Source organism: Aspergillus fischeri, genomic scaffold, assembly GCF_000149645.3.
Source record: "Aspergillus fischeri NRRL 181 1099437636252 genomic scaffold, whole genome shotgun sequence".
Taxonomy (NCBI): domain Eukaryota; kingdom Fungi; phylum Ascomycota; class Eurotiomycetes; order Eurotiales; family Aspergillaceae; genus Aspergillus; species Aspergillus fischeri.
Window position 1 is genome coordinate 184,681 of NW_001509768.1, and position 19,121 is coordinate 203,801.

The window sequence follows — 19,121 nt, forward strand, 5'->3', positions numbered from 1 at the left end:
ATGGCGGACACTGAAGCCGATTACAACCGTTTCCATCTGTCCTCAGTTTTCATTGGACGATCGATGTGCGCCGATCCACCGCTGAGGGAAAAAAACACAACAACTGGTTGATTGCGGGTCTCAACGGTCTCGGAACCTAGAGTACAGTTTAGTACAGGAATCGATCAATGCCGTCAATCTGGGGAAGCTCCGTCAATTATTCCATGACGTCAGCTGCCTGATTAGTTAGTTTGTGGGCTGATATTCTTGACAAGGGTGAATCCCAACTTCAATCATGTAAATTCCGGTAATTCCGCGCCACACCATGCTACTTGGGCGTCAAGGCAAACTTTGGGAGGATACCTTCTAAACTGGTTAGCATGGCTAATTCTCGGCTACAAACAGTTGAGATGAAAACATACTTCCAGAAACCGGGATCTCTAGGCATATTGAACCAACTCCGTTATGAGACCGTGGGAACTGTTGACTGAAACCGTGACTAGCAAGAAGGAGCAATTTACTGTGGGGCGACGGGGGGTGTTATCTTGTGCAACAAGACGGTGCGCAGCGCTCTCGTGAACTCGGCGCGATCCTTGACCTACAGCGGTGCGCCGTCGGTGCCGATGGTGGCCTCTATCCGGGCGGGTTATCACCTGCTGATGAGCGGCGAGACCCAGAAGGTATTTGAGAGGTTCCTTTTCCCTCCACGGAGTGCCGGGACGTATGCTGATGCTGACGCGCCGTGTCAGGAACAAACCGCCATCCAGACCATTGTGAAATACTTCTTCCAGACCCTCCTCGACCACCCCGTCTGGGGAGAAGGTATGGACGAGGGTCTCATCGACGTCCCCCTCGCCGAGGACTGGGAAGGGCGACCCTTCCACAGCCACATCGTGCCGTTGCGAACCAGGAATGGTCATGAGCACTACCTGTTCGCCCACCTGGCCATGGCGAACATGAACGCTTACGCCATCTCGTACCCCATCGTGCCGAAGGGAACGGGTCGCATCCGGCTCGTGTTCCATGCTCATAATACCGAGCAGGAGGTGGATAGGCTGGTGGAAACGGTGGCGGATTGGGTGACTGAGATGCTGGAGCTGGAGCGCAGTGGATCGAAGCATGCGTTGCCGAGGGCGGCGAGGGCGGCGTATTCCATGGGGCTGTCGAGCTAGTAGTAGAGCTTACATTTAGATTGAGTGGGTGGAATCAACTTGCTTGCTGTCTGCTATAGCTAGACGTTGAAGCAATCTGAATGGCACAATGTCAGAACTAAGCGTCCTAGTCATGAAGCCATGTAAGCACGTCATCTCCACTATTGTTCAATGGCCAACCAGGTAGAGACATGGTGGTGCAACAGCACACGGCCGCGCTGGGTGATTATGTATTTGACCAATGCGCGTATACTTACATTAGGATCAAGAACTAACTGCCTGTTATGTACATTAGCAGGTATGATGAGATGGTCAATCTTTGAAGAACGTGATCTACATATGCTATTGGGCACTCCTAGCATACAGCAGGATCGCAAGGATAAGGCGTGCGACTCTGTCGCAATACACGCTCCTCGTGCCGGCGAACTCCGTCAGCAGCGACCAGAGAAACGGCATCTGCACGTCAAATTAAGCTACCGTCAGTGAAGCCGTACACGGTTTCTCAAAGCTGTGTCCACTTACCAAATCCGGTGCGTTCTCCATCTGCTCCAAGAGTCCCGATTCTTCTGGTGGGGTCAGGCTTTGGATCCCCGTCTCTCCGAACATGCCCACCTTGTGACTAGACAGTAGCGACTCCAGCGCTGTGATGAGGGAGGCCGGCTCGTTCTCGCCGCAAACCTGTACGCTGCGATTACTGAAACGGTTCAGCTCGGCCACGCAGAGGGTTGCTGTCGTTCGACGCGGCAAAGCGACTGTTACTACCATTCCCACACTGGATTTTGCGTAGATATATATGTAGAAGTGTATGGTGTCGCGGAACTAACTTACCTGAGCCTTTGCAGATACTCTCCTGGAGCCCTTGTGACTCCCACCGCAGCCACTGCTGGCTACTCCGCTGGACGGTCTGTAGCATCGTCTTCAATCGACGGCCACGGCTGGCGCATTGTACCATGGCCGGGAAGCTCCCTTTGTCCAATCGCGCGGTGTAGTACGCAACCGCCGTGTCATCGAAGTCCTGAAACCCCGCGGTCCGTATTGCTTCGAGCACGATCGCCAGCCGACGCGTGACATCCGTCGCTTCAGCGGCGCCGAGTTCTGCGGCTGCGAGCTCATCCTCGCCCCGCAGCGGGTCTGGTTGCGCTGCTGCGTAGGGGATTGAGTGGAGTTCGCTGGTCGGTGACAGATGAGGGGTAGGGTGCATTTGCGACTGCGACTGGTGGAATCGTTTGAGAAAGGTCGCGTCTATGGCGAATGTAGACCCAGATGGATTCTTTGCGCAGGTTGTTGAGTGGGAGAGATTGTAATTGGCGCGGGAACCGGCAAGGCAGGAGGGACATGGCGAGGTACTAAGAACGTTTCAATGTGAGGGAGAGCTGACGGCGGTTGGTATACTACTCGAAGACGCACCTCGAGGTAAAGAGTTTGTATTGATTTTGTCGCCTCTGCGGAACACTGTCTGCTGAATGGTAGTTGTGGTGAGAGGCTGTATGACTTCCGGACGTACTAACGCTGCTGCCACAGGCGCAGATTGAGGATGTCGAGCCTGACTGTGACCCTCTGCCCTCATTCCCAATAAGTGTGGGCAGCGTGATGATTGGGTCCACGGGCAGCCAGAGCGGGTCATGGTCATTATCTGTCAGTGGATGCTGCATCGCGCTTCTAGAATCGGCCGACACAAGCTGTGAAGGGCTATCGATATCCTCTGATGGGTCGTTGCCCCTCTGCAAGTCTTGCGTATCACTGTCAGTCTGACTCCCGCCTGCTGCCTCTGTCGTCTGGGTACTCGCTTTAACCCTCTGTCCTGTCTCAAGCTCCTCAATCAGCTGTGTGTCGTGCACATTGAGCAGGGGGTGTCAATGTGGATGCATACGGTGTTTACGCTGCGATAGTCTGTTCTGGAGTCTTTCCACGCATCGGATCCACTGGTTAGTTGGTACATCCCAGGCAGAAAGAGTGAAAACTCCTACCTCCTCCTCTCCACAGCCCTGGGGCTAGTCGACCGACCTGACTTCCTGGTAGCTTTGGATGGCTCTGCAGTCGAGAGCATGCTATCTGGTCTTATCCTGTGAACGGTTGTCTTGTCCTGCTGGTGCTGGTGCTGCACCAGCAATTGGAAAACATAGCTGATGATCCAATTATTTATAACCGTCTCCAACTCATCTCACCACTGTAGACAGAGCACCTCACCTTCTCTCTAACCCTTTCGACGGTACTAGTCTAGGGTATAATGAGCCACTGAGAGGGGGGGGAAAGGGGGAATCTCATGGGGCTCATACAATGCCAATGCGCTAACGCAATTTGAGGAGGACTAATTTTGCTTACTGCAGGACCGGCGGGTGGCCAAATTGGCCCTGATAAGAATAACGGTGATTATTCCCGTCAATCAGAGTCAACGCCGAGCCAGAGCTAGCCCCGATAGACTCTCGGAGACCGACGGATTCTAACTATCTGTAGGCCAAATGATGAGATAAGAAGCTGAAAAGAAGGACTTTTGTTCCCTTAAGGAGGAAAGACCCGTAATGAAAAAGCGCTGCGGCCCAGGCCCATTGGTTGGGAATTACGTCTTCTGGCGGAAATGACAGTACATAAGAAAATTAAAACAAGCAAAATGTGAGCTTGCTTGAACGTGATGCTGCATGGATAATGTTGTGTCAACTGAGCGGGGAACCCTGTTAGAGGTTAGTGACACCAATACCGTATTGCTTCAGACGATGGTCATAGTAGTGGTAAGGAATATAAGTGTATTAGCAGGGATTGCAACTAGTGCTCTGTATGAGGATGTCCACACATAGTATCCTGTGTGTACAGAGTACATAGCATGATGAACCATTCACAAGAAGACGACCAACACACCCAATATGGTCAACGTGGAAAGCATGCATCCAAAGTCTCCTAAATCCGCGACTGAGAGCACGGTTCAAGACTCAAGGGCTCCAGGCATGAAGTCCAAGACTAGGCGACAGCGAAATACCCAAAGGCATCTGGCTCATCAGATTTAGTTTAATAATTGTTTGCGTCCAAGCAAGTCAGGGGCCACCGTCTGATGCCTGCACTGGGCCCGATACCACTCTACAGACCCGACAGTCTGGATGAGGGTGTGATAGTTGAGCATTAGCAGCTTTACGGACGAAACCTTGCGAGTTGAGCGGGCAGGCAGGACGGTCAGTATTATGAGTATGAGGTGGCGAAAGTAGTAAGGAACACAGAGCGCGAGTGGAGATTCCTTCTAATAATACCAACCTCGGCGGCATATCAAGAACTAGCCGCCAATAGTTATCTAATTGTTCCCACGACATCCATGAGATCCGCGGGAGAGCCGTCCTCTCAGTTGAATCACTGAAACCAGCATATTATTTCACTTTTGTGCCTGATGCTTGTCCAATGCTAACTCACCTCTTCCGCCCAATACTTCGGGAGAACAACGGCCATATTCTTAAGGTGAAAACGCACTGTTGGTGTTGGTGCGGCTGAAGGAAAGAGAGGGAATGACATGAGCGGAGATCGCCGCCCCTTCCTGACCAAAGCGTATCATCCCTGCAAGTCAACTACTCAACCAAATTACGCCACAAGGTTACCACTGGAAAACAGCAAAGATGAATGAGAGGCACTGAAGACGAGAGTGCCCAAGACACAAGCCAACCCAGCTGAAAATGCCGGGCAAGCGTATCTAGATTATTATCTACTTCCCGCGGCGCTCGACCTTGCTGTGGCTGAGCAACCCCTTGGTAAGGAACAGTCTTTAAGTGACCTTTATTTTATACTAGTCTTCTGATGTGGATATCAGCGTGCAACAGGATGGAAGTTCTATGTTGATCACACCACTTTTCCTTTAGTGGCTTTATCCAAGGATTAAGACTAGCCAAATGTATTTTAACTAGTAAGTGACCCTTTATGACCACCACATCCTTGTTAGATGACTTTATCCTATTAAGGCAGGCGCCTCGGCCATGGTGGAGAAAATAAGGTCGTTACTATTTTAATGTTGATGTCTTATGTAGGACTAGCCGACCGACTTGTTCTTATTCTGGCGTGACTGTGCCGTTTTGTAGATAAATGGGTGTGTCCTTTCTGTGGTCAATAAGGTCGAAATCCAACCTATCAAACCTTATCGAGTCTACCGATACTGTACGTACCTTAAGGTAGGTACTACAGTAGTTATATTAAGCATGACAGGTCGAGATATGGCTGCGGCGAACTCAGCACCAGGGTATTTCATCTTCAACGAGTTTTGATCTGTATCGATCCCTAAAAAGGCAGGAGTCCATAAAGAATAAGTAATAATTGAAGTTTGTTAGAGATAATACAGGTTCAGAAACTTCAGGTCTACTATTGTTCCTTTATACCTTTATATAAGTTTTAAGTATACTCGTCTCTTCCCCCCATTTTCTCCTCATCACTAGAATCTATGCCCAGTATAAGTAGAGCAGGATAATGGAAATAGTGGATCAACTCTTAGTACTGGTGTTTGTTGGCGATACGCCCAAGTAAATGAAAAATCATTATATGAATACCCCTCTCGAGTTTCTGACAGCTCTCATTGGGGATTCAATTCAACGTACATGATTAGGAAACCACTTTAACGCTTTATCATCCCTCTGAGACTCACATAGGCGCAACAGAAAATATAATTATAGAGGTAAATTGGAGACAACCGCCTGCCAAAATTATGTATTTAAGGAAGATTGTTTGGGATTGGCCCGAGGGTGCATAGCTACCTAGCCTGAGACCTTGTATCTACCATCCTCCAGTTCTACCTTATTAATCTATCAATGCCGTGGTGATTTCCCGCGGACCCTACGATATCATTGTGCGATTTTGGTGGTTCCGGTTGGCTACTCCGAATACCTGGCTGGACGAGTGCGAGGACTCTACTTCGATTGTCTAAAGGAATGCTACAATGCTACCCACGGACTCCCACCTAATGTACTTGTATGTACAGAAGGTGGCTTTAGCTACTTAGCGGCAATTAATTCCGCCACACGTGTAGAATCCGTCGCGTTGATAAGTCCTGACAAGATCTCCCCGGGCAGACCAGCCACGGCCTTCGCCCAGTATAGATCCACCTTCTCCAAGTGAACCTCAAACTCCGTCGCCACATGCTCACCCCGCTGGGTGATGTACCACGACAGCGCATAATAATGCTTCTGGCGGTCCTTGTGGCTCCAATTCCGCGACGGTTCGGGGACGTCCAGGAAGCAGAGCACGTTGGATGTGTTCGTGCGGGGATCGGCCATCAGAGATGGAGGCAGCGAATGCGTGAGCCCATCGAACTCAATGATATCGAGAGTGGTCTTGTGCACCGTCGCGAGCCAGTCGTGGACGGTTGCGTCCTTGCCAATTCTGGTGCTGAATAAAGAGCGACAGAGAAGGGGTCCGACAACGGAGAGGGCCGATGGCCACGGGACTGTGCGGCCCGAGAGACTAACGGAGAAGCCGACGCGGGTCCACGAGGTGATTCTATGGAGGAAGAGCGCCCATGCAGCGTAGATCATTGTGCTGGGGGTCACGGAGAGACGGCGAGATGACGCGTCGAGGGCGGCCCGGGTGATGGAAGGGGATGACTGGAGACGGATGAGATTGAGGGCTTCCGGCGGGGGAGGTTCCTTCGGGGCCGGGGGTTGCAGGACGCATGAGGCCGGTAGGGGCTCTAGCATCTTGGTGAAACATTGCGTCGCCCGCTCGATGTTGGCTTGTGTGTAGCTGTGCATGAACCGCGCGAAGTCCTCGAACCGGGGGCCTGGTGCTACTTCGCCACCTGCTAGGGCAGTTTCCAGATCCTGCGACAGGATGGCAGAGGAGAACACATCGGTGAGGACGTGATGGATCCGCGTCACAAAGGCGAGTGCTCTGCGGCCGGGCACAGAGATGCAGGTCACCGCGCAGTACGGGACTTCGTTGTCGGCGCGCGTCGTCCTGCTCACGGCCTGCCATGATTCTTCTTCGGCTGCCTCACAGGCTTGCTCGAACTCGTCTTCAGACACGCTGACCTCGTCCCAGGTGAGATTGAGTCGGCCTAGGTCGGAGAGGGTGAAGTCGGTTAGATCAAACCGCGTGCGGAAGATACTGTGTGCTGAGAGCGTCCTTTCCATAGCGCCACGCAGCTCACTGGTTGTAGGAGTTTGGGAGGAGTCGCCGATGTACTTGGTCAGGCCGATGATAGCGAAGGTATGTGGTGTCTCTAAAGACCGGGTGAGGAAGAGCCTCTGCACAGGTGTCGCTGTAGCCTGCAAGCTCCTGCTCCCTCCTTCCGCAACTTCGACGTCAGACTGGCTTCTCAGGCGGTCTTCCAGCCGTTCGATCGTGTCTAGTTTGAGGACTTGCGCAGCCAGAATCGAGTACCCTCGCTGCTTCAGAAAGTTTGAAACTTGAATGGCCGCCAACGAGTTTCCTCCCAGTCGCGTGAAAGACGAGCTCCGGTCCATATTCCTGAATCTGTTCTGCAGACACCGGGAAAAGGCCAAACGTAACGCGTCATAAGCCGTTAGCCTGTCTGTCTCAAGAAGAGAAGCGCCTTCGACGGGATCATCGTCTTGGCCCAGCTTCTCGTCCAATTGAGCCTGAAGCGCTAAGCGATCTGTCTTACTATTAACATTGAGAGGGAAGCTATCCATGGCGAAGATCATATCAGGGATAACAAACGGATCTGCACGACTCTGCATAAATTTGCGTAGTTCTTCAACATCAACTGTGGACGGCTGCACACAACCCACAAGCCTATCACGCCACTGGAAAGCCACAGCTAAGTTGACCTGAGGATAAGCCTGCATCGCTGGTTCAACTTCAGTCTCCAGATTGATCAAGAAGCCGCGATTCTTGACGAGCGAATCTGCGCGACCTGCCCATATCAGCTGTCCGTCTTCGGTCCTGCGTGCGAGATCCCCTGTCCTGTAGAAGCGCTCTCCGTTCCATTTGATGAACTTTTTCGCTGTTAGTGTAGGATTGTTGAGATATCCAGCAGCCAAACCAGGCCCTGAGATCAGGACCTCGCCATAGTTGGACTCCTTCATCTCCTCATTGACCAAGACAACCTTCACCCCGGGGATAAGTTCGCCAAAAGGCACCTCCTGGTCTGGATGCAGTTCCCCGAAACTGATCACGCATGTCGTTTCCGACGGACCGTACGTGGTGAACACTTTTCTGCTTTTCGTAATCCACCGTCGCACAACCTCCAGCTTTGGCGCTTCAGCCCCCAGGAATATATAGCGCACGCCATCGTAAGAGCCCGACGGATCCAACGCAGCAAGCATAGACGGTGTCAAGTTTAAGGATTGGCAAGTCGTCGCGACCTCTGGGAAGTCTGATGGCGAGGCCATCACCAGCGTGGCACCCTTGGACAAAGTCGTCCAGACAACTGCAGCACAGCCATCGAAGGCGATGGAGAAGGCAAGCAGGCACCGACCTCCTTGCTCCGCGGCGTCTTCGAGCTCCTTGCTGTGCTGCACGGTACAGACTGCGTATATACCCCTGTGATACACCATCACGCCTTTCGGCTTGCCCGTTGTGCCCGAGGTGAAGATAATCCACGCAAGGTCCTCGGCGCGCATTCCGCTTCGGCGTGCCTCCAGCTCCACTCGTAGGCCGTCCTTGTCCGATGGCGACGAGACAAGCCATTCCCTCTGGAAATTCACCGTGATGACAGGTAATTGGAGGCCGGGACAAGGGCTAGTGATGACCGCTACCGGGGAAGCCAGCTCGGAGAGTGCGGCCTCGATCCGAACACGACTCCAGGCGGCCACATCCATCGGTACATAGCAGGCCCCTACCCTCAAAATCCCGATCACTGCCGGAAGCATATCCAGCGACATCTGGGTCAACAGCGGCACCCGGGCGCGTGGCCGTACGCCGGCCAATAATAAGGCGCGACTAACATGGAGAGAGGCGTCGCGGAGAGCCCCGTAGGTGAGGGATTCGCCTTGCCACTCCGCTGTGACTCTCTCCGGGGATTTCTCGGCCCATTGGTCGAAGAGGTCGACGACGGTGCCGTCTAGTGGCTCTGAGGAATGTGAGTTGTTCATTGTTCGAGTGGTGAGATTGGACATAGTATGCGGGGGTGGGCTCGGAGATATGTGGAGCATCCACGTAGGATCCTTCGGCGGTGGCCCAAATAGCTCCATCATCTTTATAGATCCTCTTGTGTATCTGGACATATCCGTCTTGGCTGAGTTTAGGCGCTAGTTTCATGGCTGACAGTCTGTTGGCTGACAACCGGTGGCTGACAGCCGAAATAGCTGCAGAAGGTTGAATTCCCTGATGCGCCTAGCCCAAAATAGCGTGTGCACTAATGACTGCACTTATCATGCAACTTCACCGTCGTTTCTTCCTTTTCCCCATCTGAATCTCTTCCTTCCATCTTTCTGCCACAGGGAGTAGAGACTTGAAGGATCGGGAGTTGCTGTTTCAAAAAATGCCCTTCATTAATAGGGAGGGCAACATGCTCCATCTCAACCAAGAACAATTTGACTTCAACCTTCAATTTGAGAGCCTCTTTTTCTCGATTATTCCCTCCGTCTTGTTTATTCCATCATCGCTATGGCGAACTCTGGCACAGATACGCAAGCCCGTTGTGGTGAATGCCCCCGTCTTGCAATTCATCAAAACAGTCTGTATGCCCTCCTCTATTACAGGGTTTCTGCCCACTGACTGCTTAGGGTGTCATTGTACTTTACGCTGGCTTGGAACTTGCACTCCTTATACTAGCCGCGGTCGGGTCCTTCCATGTTAGCCGCATGTTTATCACTTCCTCTATCCTGCAGCTTATATCGGCCCTTTTCATGCTGGCGGTAAGTTTGGTGGATCACAGCCGTAGCCCTAGACCGTCGATGCTGCTTAACAGCTACTTGATTCTCACCCTTCTCCTCGATATCGCGCGAGCAAGAACTCTGTTCCTGTCATCAGGCCCTGGGTCTGAGATCATTTACAGCAGTATATTCTGTGCATCAGTCGGGCTGAAGACCGCCATCTTGTTACTAGAGGCCTGCCAAAAAGCAAGATGGGTAACCTGGGATGCAACGAAACACAGCCCTGAGGAGACAAGCGGAATCTTTTCACTAGGCGTCTTCTTCTGGCTAAATAAGCTCTTCTTGGCTGGATATAGACATACCTTCACAATTGAAACCCTCTACCCCCTCGACAGCTCCTTCGACGCACAAGCCCTGCATGAGGGATTCGCGAAGAAAATGGACTACCCTAAGCTGAAGGGAGATAAATTCGCCCTTCTGAAGGTGCTGGTACGTACATTGTGGGTGCAACTACTCCTGCCTATTCCTCCAAGGGCGGCTTTAATTGCGTTCTACATCTGCCAACCTCTTTTCATCGAGAGTCTCATCACGTATCTGTCTCAATCGGAGCCAGCTCCAAATGTGGGATATGGGCTAATTGGCGCTGCCATACTCATCTACTCGGGGATTGGAATCTCATATGCCTTGTACTGGTATGGATATCCACCTGCTGTTACGGCATATTTCAGTGAACTCACGATCGCTAGGTACTGCCACCACCGACTGCGGACGATGGTCCGCTCCATACTGGTCACTGAGACGTTTAAAGCTGCCACACGAATCCGGCTGGGATCAGGCGACGATAGCGCTGCGCTGACACTCATGAGCACTGACATGGAGCGCATCAGAATGGGTCTCCGCTTCGTGCACGAGACGTGGGCGAGCATGATCCAGGCAGGCCTTGCCGCCTGGATGCTCTATCGGCAACTTGGGGTCGTGTTCATTGCCCCCGTGGGCGTGGTGGTAGTTTGCTTCGTTGGCTTAGGGATCCTGATCAACTTCACCGGTGACTCACAGCGATCCTGGATGTCCGGTGTCCAGAAACGGGTCGGGCTCACAGCCACCGTCATCACCAGCATGAAATCGCTCAAGATATCCAGTCTCGCTGGTCCGGTGGCCAAATACGTGCAGCAGCTGCGTGTCGACGAACTCGCTGCTGGTGCCCGATACCGCAGAATCATGATCATCGCCGCCGTCTTCGCATTCATACCTCAGTTGATCAGCCCTCCGTTAACCTTTGCTTTCACCCAGAAGATGCTAAATGCTTCAACCATGTTTACCAGTCTTTCATTCCTGACTCTGTTAACTCAGCCGCTCTCACAGCTTTTCCAGTCCGTCCCAGAGCTCGTTTCGGGCCTGGCCTGCTTGGGTCGGATTCAGGCATTTTTAGAATTAGAGCCTCATCAGGACTATCGGCAGCCCCTGGTCGAAGCCCAGAGTTGCAGCATGGAGAAGAGTTCAGAACAGTTTAACCTAAAACCTACGGATTACATCATCATCCGAGACGCAAACTTCGGATGGGAAGCAGACAAGTTTGTCCTGAATACTATCAACACTCAAATCCCCGCCTCGTCCCTGACAATGGTCATCGGTCCCATTGGCTCAGGCAAATCAACATTCTGTAAGGCCCTTCTAGGTGAAATCCCCTTCAGCCAAGGCAGCGTCAGGATGAGCACTTCCCCCCGTCACGTCGGTTTCTGCGAACAAACCGCCTTTCTCTGGAACGGTACGATCAGAGAGAACATCATTGGATTCACCCCCTTTAACCGCGAGCGGTATGACCAAGTTATTGAAGCCACTTCCCTGCGCTTCGACCTCGCCCACCTAGCCCAGGGAGACCAAACGAATATTGGGTCGGATGGTGTAGCGTTATCGGGCGGGCAGAAGCAGCGCCTGTCTCTTGCGCGAGCACTATATCTACCTTCAGACTTTTTGATATTGGACGATGTGTTCAGCGGGTTGGATGCTGATACTGAAGAGCAAGTCTTTCGGCAGGTCTTTGGACCGGATGGTCTCCTGCGACGACGGGGGTCGACGGTGGTTCTGTGCACACATAGTGTCAGGCATCTCCCGACTGCGGACTACATCATCGCGCTGGAAAATGGCAGACTTGCAGAGCAGGGCACCTTTGCCTATTTGTCAACCCATGCGGGTTATGTTCAACGTCTGGAGGTGGGACTAAAGCAGGAGGGTGAGGATACTACTACTAATAATGAGCCTGGTCCTCGTCCCGAACATGAGTGCCAGACTGGGGCTGGCAACACGAAACTTGAACCTGCGATCACTGTTAACAGGACGCAATCATCCACCCCAATTGCCCCAGCGGTGGCCGCAGCCCGGCAGGTCGGTGACGCCACTGTCTATAAGCTGTATGTCAAAAGCATGGGATGGTTTGTGGCAGCTTGTAGTCTGTTCTTTGCGGCCCTCTGGGGTCTGTTCACTAATTACCCAACTATCTGTGCGTCTCCACTCCTAATTATCTTTAATAAATTCTATTAATTAACTTGATAAAAATGCAGGGCTTACATACTGGAGTGATGCCACTGAGTCTGTCCATCCTGTGCACTCCAAGTCCTACTATACGGGGATCTATGCCCTCCTGCAGATCTGCGCTATTATCACCCTCCTCCTCCTGGGGATAACACTCTTCATCATCTCAGTGAAGAAAGCCGGCGCCAGTCTCCACCAGCAAGCCTTACACACCCTAATTTGTGCACCACTCTCCTTCTTCACGAATACCGACACCGGGGTGGTCACGAACCTCTTCTCCCAGGATCTCAACCTCATTGACACTGAACTCCCCGAGGCTACCCTTAATACCCTCTTTTGCGTATTTCAGTCGATTGGCCAAGCAGCTGTGATGCTCACCTCATCTGTCTACCTGGCCATCAGCTACCCGATCCTGGGCGTCTTGCTCTACTTTGTGCAGAAATACTATCTCCGCACGTCGCGGCAGCTGCGATTGCTCGACCTAGAGGCTAAGAGTCCGCTCTACACACATTTCCTTGACACCCTTAAGGGGATAGCCACGCTACGCGCCTTTGGGTTCATCCCGGATGACATACATAAGAACGCCCGTCTGGTGGACTCAAGCCAGCGTGCGGCGTATCTCCTCCTCATGATCCAGGAGTGGCTGAACCTGCTCCTTAACCTTGTCGTGATGGTCATGGCGGCGGTCCTTACGACACTGGCGGTCCGGCTGCATTCAAACTCGGCCTTCGCCGGTGCATCACTGTACTCACTAATGACCTTTGGTGAGAGCCTCTCTGGGATTGTCATTTACTACACCAGACTGGAGACCTCCATCGGCGCGATCGCGAGACTGAAAACATTCAATGAGACCGTCACGCCTGAGGACCGCGATGGTCCTGGAGAGGAGGACATCGTCCCAGACATAAACTGGCCGGATCGCGGGCTGGTTGAGTTGCGTGGTGTATCTGCCCAGTACAAATCCACTACCATGGCTGAATCTGACTCTGAGTCTGACTCTAACTCCGTTGTCTCTGGCATCACCAAGCCGCCCCTAGCCCTCAAGAACATCACTCTAACCATCCACCCAGGGGAAAAGGTCGCCATCTGCGGCCGCACTGGCAGCGGCAAATCTAGCCTCCTCGCTCTCCTTCTCAAACTCCTTGATCCGCTGCCCTCAACTGACAACGATCATGACCAGGAACCTCTGGTCTTGATCGACAACATCCCGCTGCACCGCATCCACCGCGCGACCCTCCGCCAACGGCTCATCGCCGTCCCCCAGGACCCCGTCTTCCTGCCCGACGGCTCGTCCTTCCGCGCGAACCTCGACCCGACCAACACCGCGACCCTGGCGGAGTGCCAGCGGGTTCTCGAAGCGGTCCAGCTATGGGGTTTCGTCCAGGAACGGGCGGAGGGGCTGCATGCGCCCATCACAGCTGGGACCTTGAGTGCCGGGCAGAGGCAGCTCTTCTCACTGGGGCGGGCGGTGCTCCGTGCTAGGATCCGCCTGCGTTCAACGTCCTCCCCCCCGGAGGAGGGGTCCGACAATCAAGATCAAGGGGGGATCCTCCTCCTCGATGAAGTCAGCTCCAGCGTGGACCGGGAAACCGAGCGGATGATGCAGGTGATCATTCGGGCGGAGTTCAGACACTACACGATCATCGCGGTGAGTCATCGGCTGGAGATGATAATGGACTTCGATCGGGTGGTGGTGATGGATCGCGGAGAGGTGGTGGAGGTTGGGAATCCGGCGGCCCTGAAAGGTCGGGCTGGGAGTCGGTTTGGGGAGTTGGTGGCCGTTGCTGGTTCGTAGCAAACTTTTCACAACATATGTTCAGTACTAGCTCTACCCTAGCATACTTAATCTAAATTGAATCATATTATAATCTCACTCTAGACGGCAAAAGTCAATACAACAACTAAGAGACAAGATCATCCCCACTCGCAGCGTCCAAAACCCGCCTACAAGCCCCCGCAAACCGCGCATACATCTCCAGCAAATGCCGTCGACTGACCCTCGAATGCATCAACAGATACCCAATCCACGGAATCTCACCATCCGAAGGAACCAGTGTTCCTGGTTCGACCGACAGCTCCGCCCGTGACACATGCGGCACGATCTCGGGCATCGCCTCGTACACCTGTTCAAAGAAGTCCCCCGGCACCCTCACCCAGTCGCGATGCACCGGGACCATGCAGTGCGCATTCCAGTACTGCGCGCCCCCGCCGTCGCCGGGATGATGGCCCCCGGGGAAGAGAAACGGGCTCGACAGCGCGCAGAAGCGGTCGCGGTCGTTCAGCGCGCGCAGGAGATGGAGGGCGCCGAGGTCCACCCCGTACGTATATAGAGTGGACCAGGTGCCTCCGGTGCCCGGGGGACGGACGTTGACCTCGATGAGGAAGGGGTCGGGCTGGGGGGCGGGGGGTGACGGTGGGGGCGTGAGCTCGGATTCTCCCGCTGCAACGAGATCCATGATGCTGCCACCAACCTTGCCATCGCCGTCGCGCACATCCACCCGTTCATACCACACGGCGGAATTCCGCATGCGCGCCTCGACGTGGAACACCCCCGACCGGAAGCCCAACGCCCGCAGACTCTGGCTGAGCTTCTCGCGGATCGCCTCGACCTCCCGGGCCGGGAACCGCGTGTTGGATATCTGCAGCGTCTCGGCGAAGTTAGCCGCCAGCGTCGCAGATCTATCGTCGCCCGAGCACGGGAAGTTGTCCGTCACCTCGAGGAAGAGCACCGCCCCGTCCACGAGGACGAAGTTCGCGTCCAGTTCCGGCCCCGAGATGTACGTTTCCAGCATGATGCCTTGCTCGGCAAGCCGGTTATCTTGCCCTAGCATTGCGACCGCTTGGCGGAGGCTGGCCTCGTCGGAGACCTTCTTCACTCCGGTGGAGAACTGGCCCCGGCAGGGCTTGACGACCAGTGGGTACTGGAGTGAGGCGAGTTGTTTGGCGAGGGCGGGGGGAGGGTGGTCGAGTTGGGTGGCGCTGTGGAGGCGGACCGCCTGGACTTTGTTATTGGCCTCGTCGTCGTCGTGGATGGACAGCAGCAACCGCCGCATCTCGTGCTTGTGGTGCGCCTGCCGCATCACCGGCGCCGGCTCGGTCGGCAACCCCAGAATCTCGGCGGCCTCGGCCGTCGTCACGACGTATTCGTCGGTGAAGGTGACGATCCCGTCGATCGCTCTGCCGCGGACGGCCGCTGCGATGCGGTCGGGGAGGTTCGCGCGCGCGGAGAGGTCGAGCGCGATGAACTCCTCGCGGAGATGCGCGTAAGTCTCGCCCGCGAGCCAGTGGTCCCGCTCGTCGAGGACGATCAGCGACACTCCCAGCGCGTGCGCCGCCTCGAAGAACCCCTGCGACCCGTATGTTTTGCCGTGGACGTCGTACATGCCCCGTCCGCCAACGACGGCTACCCTGCGCGGCTTGGATTGGGTGGGGAGTGTCCACGGGAAGGATAGCCGCATGGCGAGGTCGTCTTGGAGCAGGTGCAGGGTCTCGGAGGAGGAGTGGTGCGTCGACTGCTTGACTAGCAGTGCGCCGGGCGATGAGCGGAGGAGCGGGAGGATGCTGTCTTCTTCACTCAACCTGGGGAGATAGTCTCGCCAGGTCGTGAATGGGATCACAGCGGAGACGAACTCCGAGTGGCGCATTCTGAGGTCGAGAATGTCGCTTCGACATATGTATCCGGCTCTGGGTGCGAGGATCACCTTTACGACGATGTCGGTTTGCAGGGCATCTCCGTCGACGATATTGCAGGCTTGCCGCACTAGAGTTTCCAGTACGGTTCCTTTGGCTTCGGGGTAGTTGGCATGTTCAGACTGCTCGGTCTGTGGGGCGTTTACGCTAATGAGGAGGTCAATGGCGTGGAAGTATTCACTCAGTGCAGTTCCGCATCTTTGCCAGCGACAGAGAACGTTTTGAAGGGCTGTTTGTCGCGGGGCAAGTTAGCATAGTTATCATTAGCCTGTTACTTGTGGTGTTGGACAGAGGACTATACCTGCATTCTCTGAGACTCGGACCGAAAAGGTTTCGGACATGAAACCCTCGCCCTGAGGAGTGGTGTCCGCCATCATGCACTACCGCGTGGACGTTACCTTACTTGCACCGTGATCGTGCGGGGGTAGGTTGAGCTTTTCATGGATCTGACCTTCAAGATTCTGTATCTTACTGCTACGCAGATTTCAGACAACGATCTTACCATTGTGCGAGCGGCCGACATGGAAGTCCAGTCAAGCATACAAAGGCTGACCGTATCTCGCCCGCGTGGGTACTGTACACTAGCTACTCATGTTTTCAGAAGATACTCGCACGATTTGATTGCTGCGACGAATCAGCCGTGTCTGACCAGAGATCTGTCTGTGGCTGACAGCATAAGCCGAGTGGATAACTGGCTGACAGGATGACAACACGATAGCGTTGTCAGGACCCTCAGGAGCCTAGGTTGCCCACCACCCATAGCAGAGCAGGTTTACAATCCAGAGGTTACGTACGTACTCTCTCGAAATCAATCACCGAGCACACTTCCTTTCCCCCTAATCATGGTATTCCTCCTGCCCCGGCGCGTACGCGATAAGCTCTGGGCCGAGCCCCTCCCGCCCCCGGACTCATTCCAAGGCCAAACCGTCCTCATCACAGGGGCGACCTCCGGTCTCGGTCTCGCAGCCGCCGTGCACTTCGCAAACCTGGGCGCAAACCTGATCCTCACCGCGCGAACCCTAGCCGCCGGTCACACAGCAGCCGAACATGTTGAGACACGCGTCGGGATCGTCGGCCAGGGAAGAATCCGGGTCCTGGAATTGGATATGAGCCGGTACTCGTCGTGCGTCTCCTTCGTCTCTCAACTGAAGCAACACACGGCGAGTAGCGCAGGGCGCCTTGATGTAGTGATTTTGAACGCTGGCTTGATCAATGTCGACTTCAAGCTCAGTCCGGAGGGCTGGTAGGTCAGTTCCTTCTGGTTCACACTACAATAATGCTTATTATGTTCGTTTCAGGGAGCAAACAATCCAAGTGAACACACTGAGCACAGCGCTCCTGGGACTTCTTCTGCTGGAGTGGATGGGACAGCAACCAAACCATAAATCTAAAAGCGTCCCACCTCACATCGTCTTCGTGACCTCGCGCGACCATCTCGACCCCGACATCACCCCCTGGGAAGAATACTCCGCTCGACCAGGCGGACTCCTGAGATTCTTCAGCGAGGAACAGAATTGGCCCCGTGGCGCGCTGGATCCGAACTACGCGGTCAGCAAACTCGCGTTGACCTACGCGGTGGAGAAACTGTGCGAGAGGGCAGCGGAGGCGGACGGAAGGTAAGATCATCCCTCACCCTCTTTTACTTTCAATTCATGTGCGAAGGGTTTTAAGCAGAGTCAATGTGGTCATCAACACCGTTTGCCCCGGGCTCGTTTCGACCAGCCTTGGTCGGTCGATAGTGGAAAGTTATCCTTGGTTGAAGGTCCTCGTACCGATGCATCAATGTCTTTTTGGCAAGTCCGCGGACTTCGGGGCGAGGTTCTACGTCAAGGCGGCGAGGACATCTGTTGACGAACATGTGAGTGCTTTTCTTGACGCGAGGTGTTGTATAGTGTGCTGAACAGGTTATGACTGACACGGGTCCGATAGGGTAAATACATTCAGTCCCTGTTCACGGAGGACGAATACCGCAGGTATGGCTGATCCAGCTTCATTACACACCTATCCTGTGCCTTCGATGATGAACTAACATGTCAGAACCTCAGCTTGTCAGCATCCAACTTGCGCAGTCAGACTGCTTTGAAGGTCAGGGAGATAGTCTGGAAAGAAATTATTACGGAATTGGTAGCAAAGGTCCCGGTTTTGCAGGGGTTGGATCTTGCAGTGGTCGGTCATTAGATGAAGACAAGGAAGGTATTTCTGTCGCGAGAATACCACTCACACTGTCGTTTGGAAGATATGTTCCTATGCGGAGATGGCCCATGATCCTGGCATATGCACTGTATATAGGGCAAGAAGCACACACTCTGTAAAAGCAGGAAAGGGTTCAGGTGTGATAGGGGATTTGTGTCATGAGCATTAAGGATGATACAATGATACTGACATCAGTAACCTAGAGTCTGGCGGTAGGAGAATGCTTCAGATTTCCAAATCTTTGTGGATCTTCATACCTTAAGTATTCTAACTAGGAATACTCTATTAGAATTAGGATTATTAACCTCCTACTAGTTACTCTATAGGGTTATTTATATTTCTATATTAAATATATCACTATAGTAGATATTAACTGCCCAGAGGTGATCCTATATATATATCAGTAGTTGAAAATCTAACCTAGGTTAGATTTCACTCACTTAATCTGTAGGCATTATTATAGCAGGAGTAGAGTTGCATTTGGTGCGGGTTTGGGCGGGTTCAAGCCTAGTTGGCACCAAACTGCTGTGGTTTCAGGTTCAAAATTTAGAACCTGCACCAAACCAAGACCTGACGTGATTCAGTTGCAGTTTTCACCACAAAACCCACTGCTAAGCCTAGCTAGGCCTAGCTAGGCCTATACTAACTAACCATGGTTAGATTTGGTTCAGTTTCAGGTTGGTTAAACTGCTAATTTTGGCTGTTTTAACCCTTGCCATTCCCCCCTTCAGGGACCCCTCTGACGCCCCTATCGAGCATGCTTATATAAAATTATGATTTTTATATGAAATATATGGTAATTGCCATCATACTAATCTAGATCTAGAATATGAATTCAATA

General features: G+C 53.5%; 6 protein-coding genes across 6 annotated transcripts, besides 1 other annotated feature; 3 read left to right on the plus strand and 3 right to left on the minus strand.

Moving 5' to 3' along the window:
* Nucleotides 1–1,151, plus strand: NFIA_062230 (uncharacterized protein; the record flags this gene model as incomplete). Its single annotated transcript, XM_001262958.1, has 3 exons — nucleotides 1–65; nucleotides 255–276; nucleotides 483–1,151. 3 exons carry the CDS (start codon nucleotides 1–3, stop codon nucleotides 1,149–1,151), a joined length of 756 nt encoding a protein of 251 aa, XP_001262959.1.
* A 321-nt stretch (nucleotides 1,152–1,472) lies between these two features.
* On the minus strand, nucleotides 1,473–2,331 carry NFIA_062240 (uncharacterized protein; the record flags this gene model as incomplete). Its single annotated transcript, XM_001262959.1, has 3 exons — nucleotides 1,473–1,586; nucleotides 1,653–1,858; nucleotides 1,959–2,331. 3 exons carry the CDS (start codon nucleotides 2,329–2,331, stop codon nucleotides 1,473–1,475), a joined length of 693 nt encoding a protein of 230 aa, XP_001262960.1.
* A 3,751-nt stretch (nucleotides 2,332–6,082) lies between these two features.
* Nucleotides 6,083–9,169, minus strand: NFIA_062250 (putative NRPS-like enzyme; the record flags this gene model as incomplete). The annotated part of the gene is made up of 1 exon (XM_001262960.1): nucleotides 6,083–9,169. The coding sequence occupies one exon, from the start codon at nucleotides 9,167–9,169 to the stop codon at nucleotides 6,083–6,085; it is 3,087 nt and encodes a 1,028-aa protein (XP_001262961.1).
* Nucleotides 9,170–9,534: 365 nt separating this feature from the next.
* NFIA_062260 (putative ABC transporter) lies at nucleotides 9,535–14,192 on the plus strand (the record flags this gene model as incomplete). The annotated part of the gene is made up of 4 exons (XM_001262961.1): nucleotides 9,535–9,729; nucleotides 9,779–10,560; nucleotides 10,615–12,365; nucleotides 12,427–14,192. The coding sequence occupies 4 exons, from the start codon at nucleotides 9,535–9,537 to the stop codon at nucleotides 14,190–14,192; spliced, it is 4,494 nt and encodes a 1,497-aa protein (XP_001262962.1).
* Nucleotides 14,193–14,298: 106 nt separating this feature from the next.
* NFIA_062270 (uncharacterized protein) lies at nucleotides 14,299–16,461 on the minus strand (the record flags this gene model as incomplete). Its single annotated transcript, XM_001262962.1, has 2 exons — nucleotides 14,299–16,316; nucleotides 16,389–16,461. 2 exons carry the CDS (start codon nucleotides 16,459–16,461, stop codon nucleotides 14,299–14,301), a joined length of 2,091 nt encoding a protein of 696 aa, XP_001262963.1.
* Nucleotides 16,462–16,929: 468 nt separating this feature from the next.
* On the plus strand, nucleotides 16,930–18,070 carry NFIA_062280 (putative short chain dehydrogenase/reductase family oxidoreductase; the record flags this gene model as incomplete). Its single annotated transcript, XM_001262963.1, has 4 exons — nucleotides 16,930–17,330; nucleotides 17,386–17,703; nucleotides 17,762–17,945; nucleotides 18,017–18,070. 4 exons carry the CDS (start codon nucleotides 16,930–16,932, stop codon nucleotides 18,068–18,070), a joined length of 957 nt encoding a protein of 318 aa, XP_001262964.1.
* Nucleotides 18,071–18,890: 820 nt separating this feature from the next.
* Nucleotides 18,891–18,919: a microsatellite.
* Nucleotides 18,920–19,121: the final 202 nt, after the last annotated feature.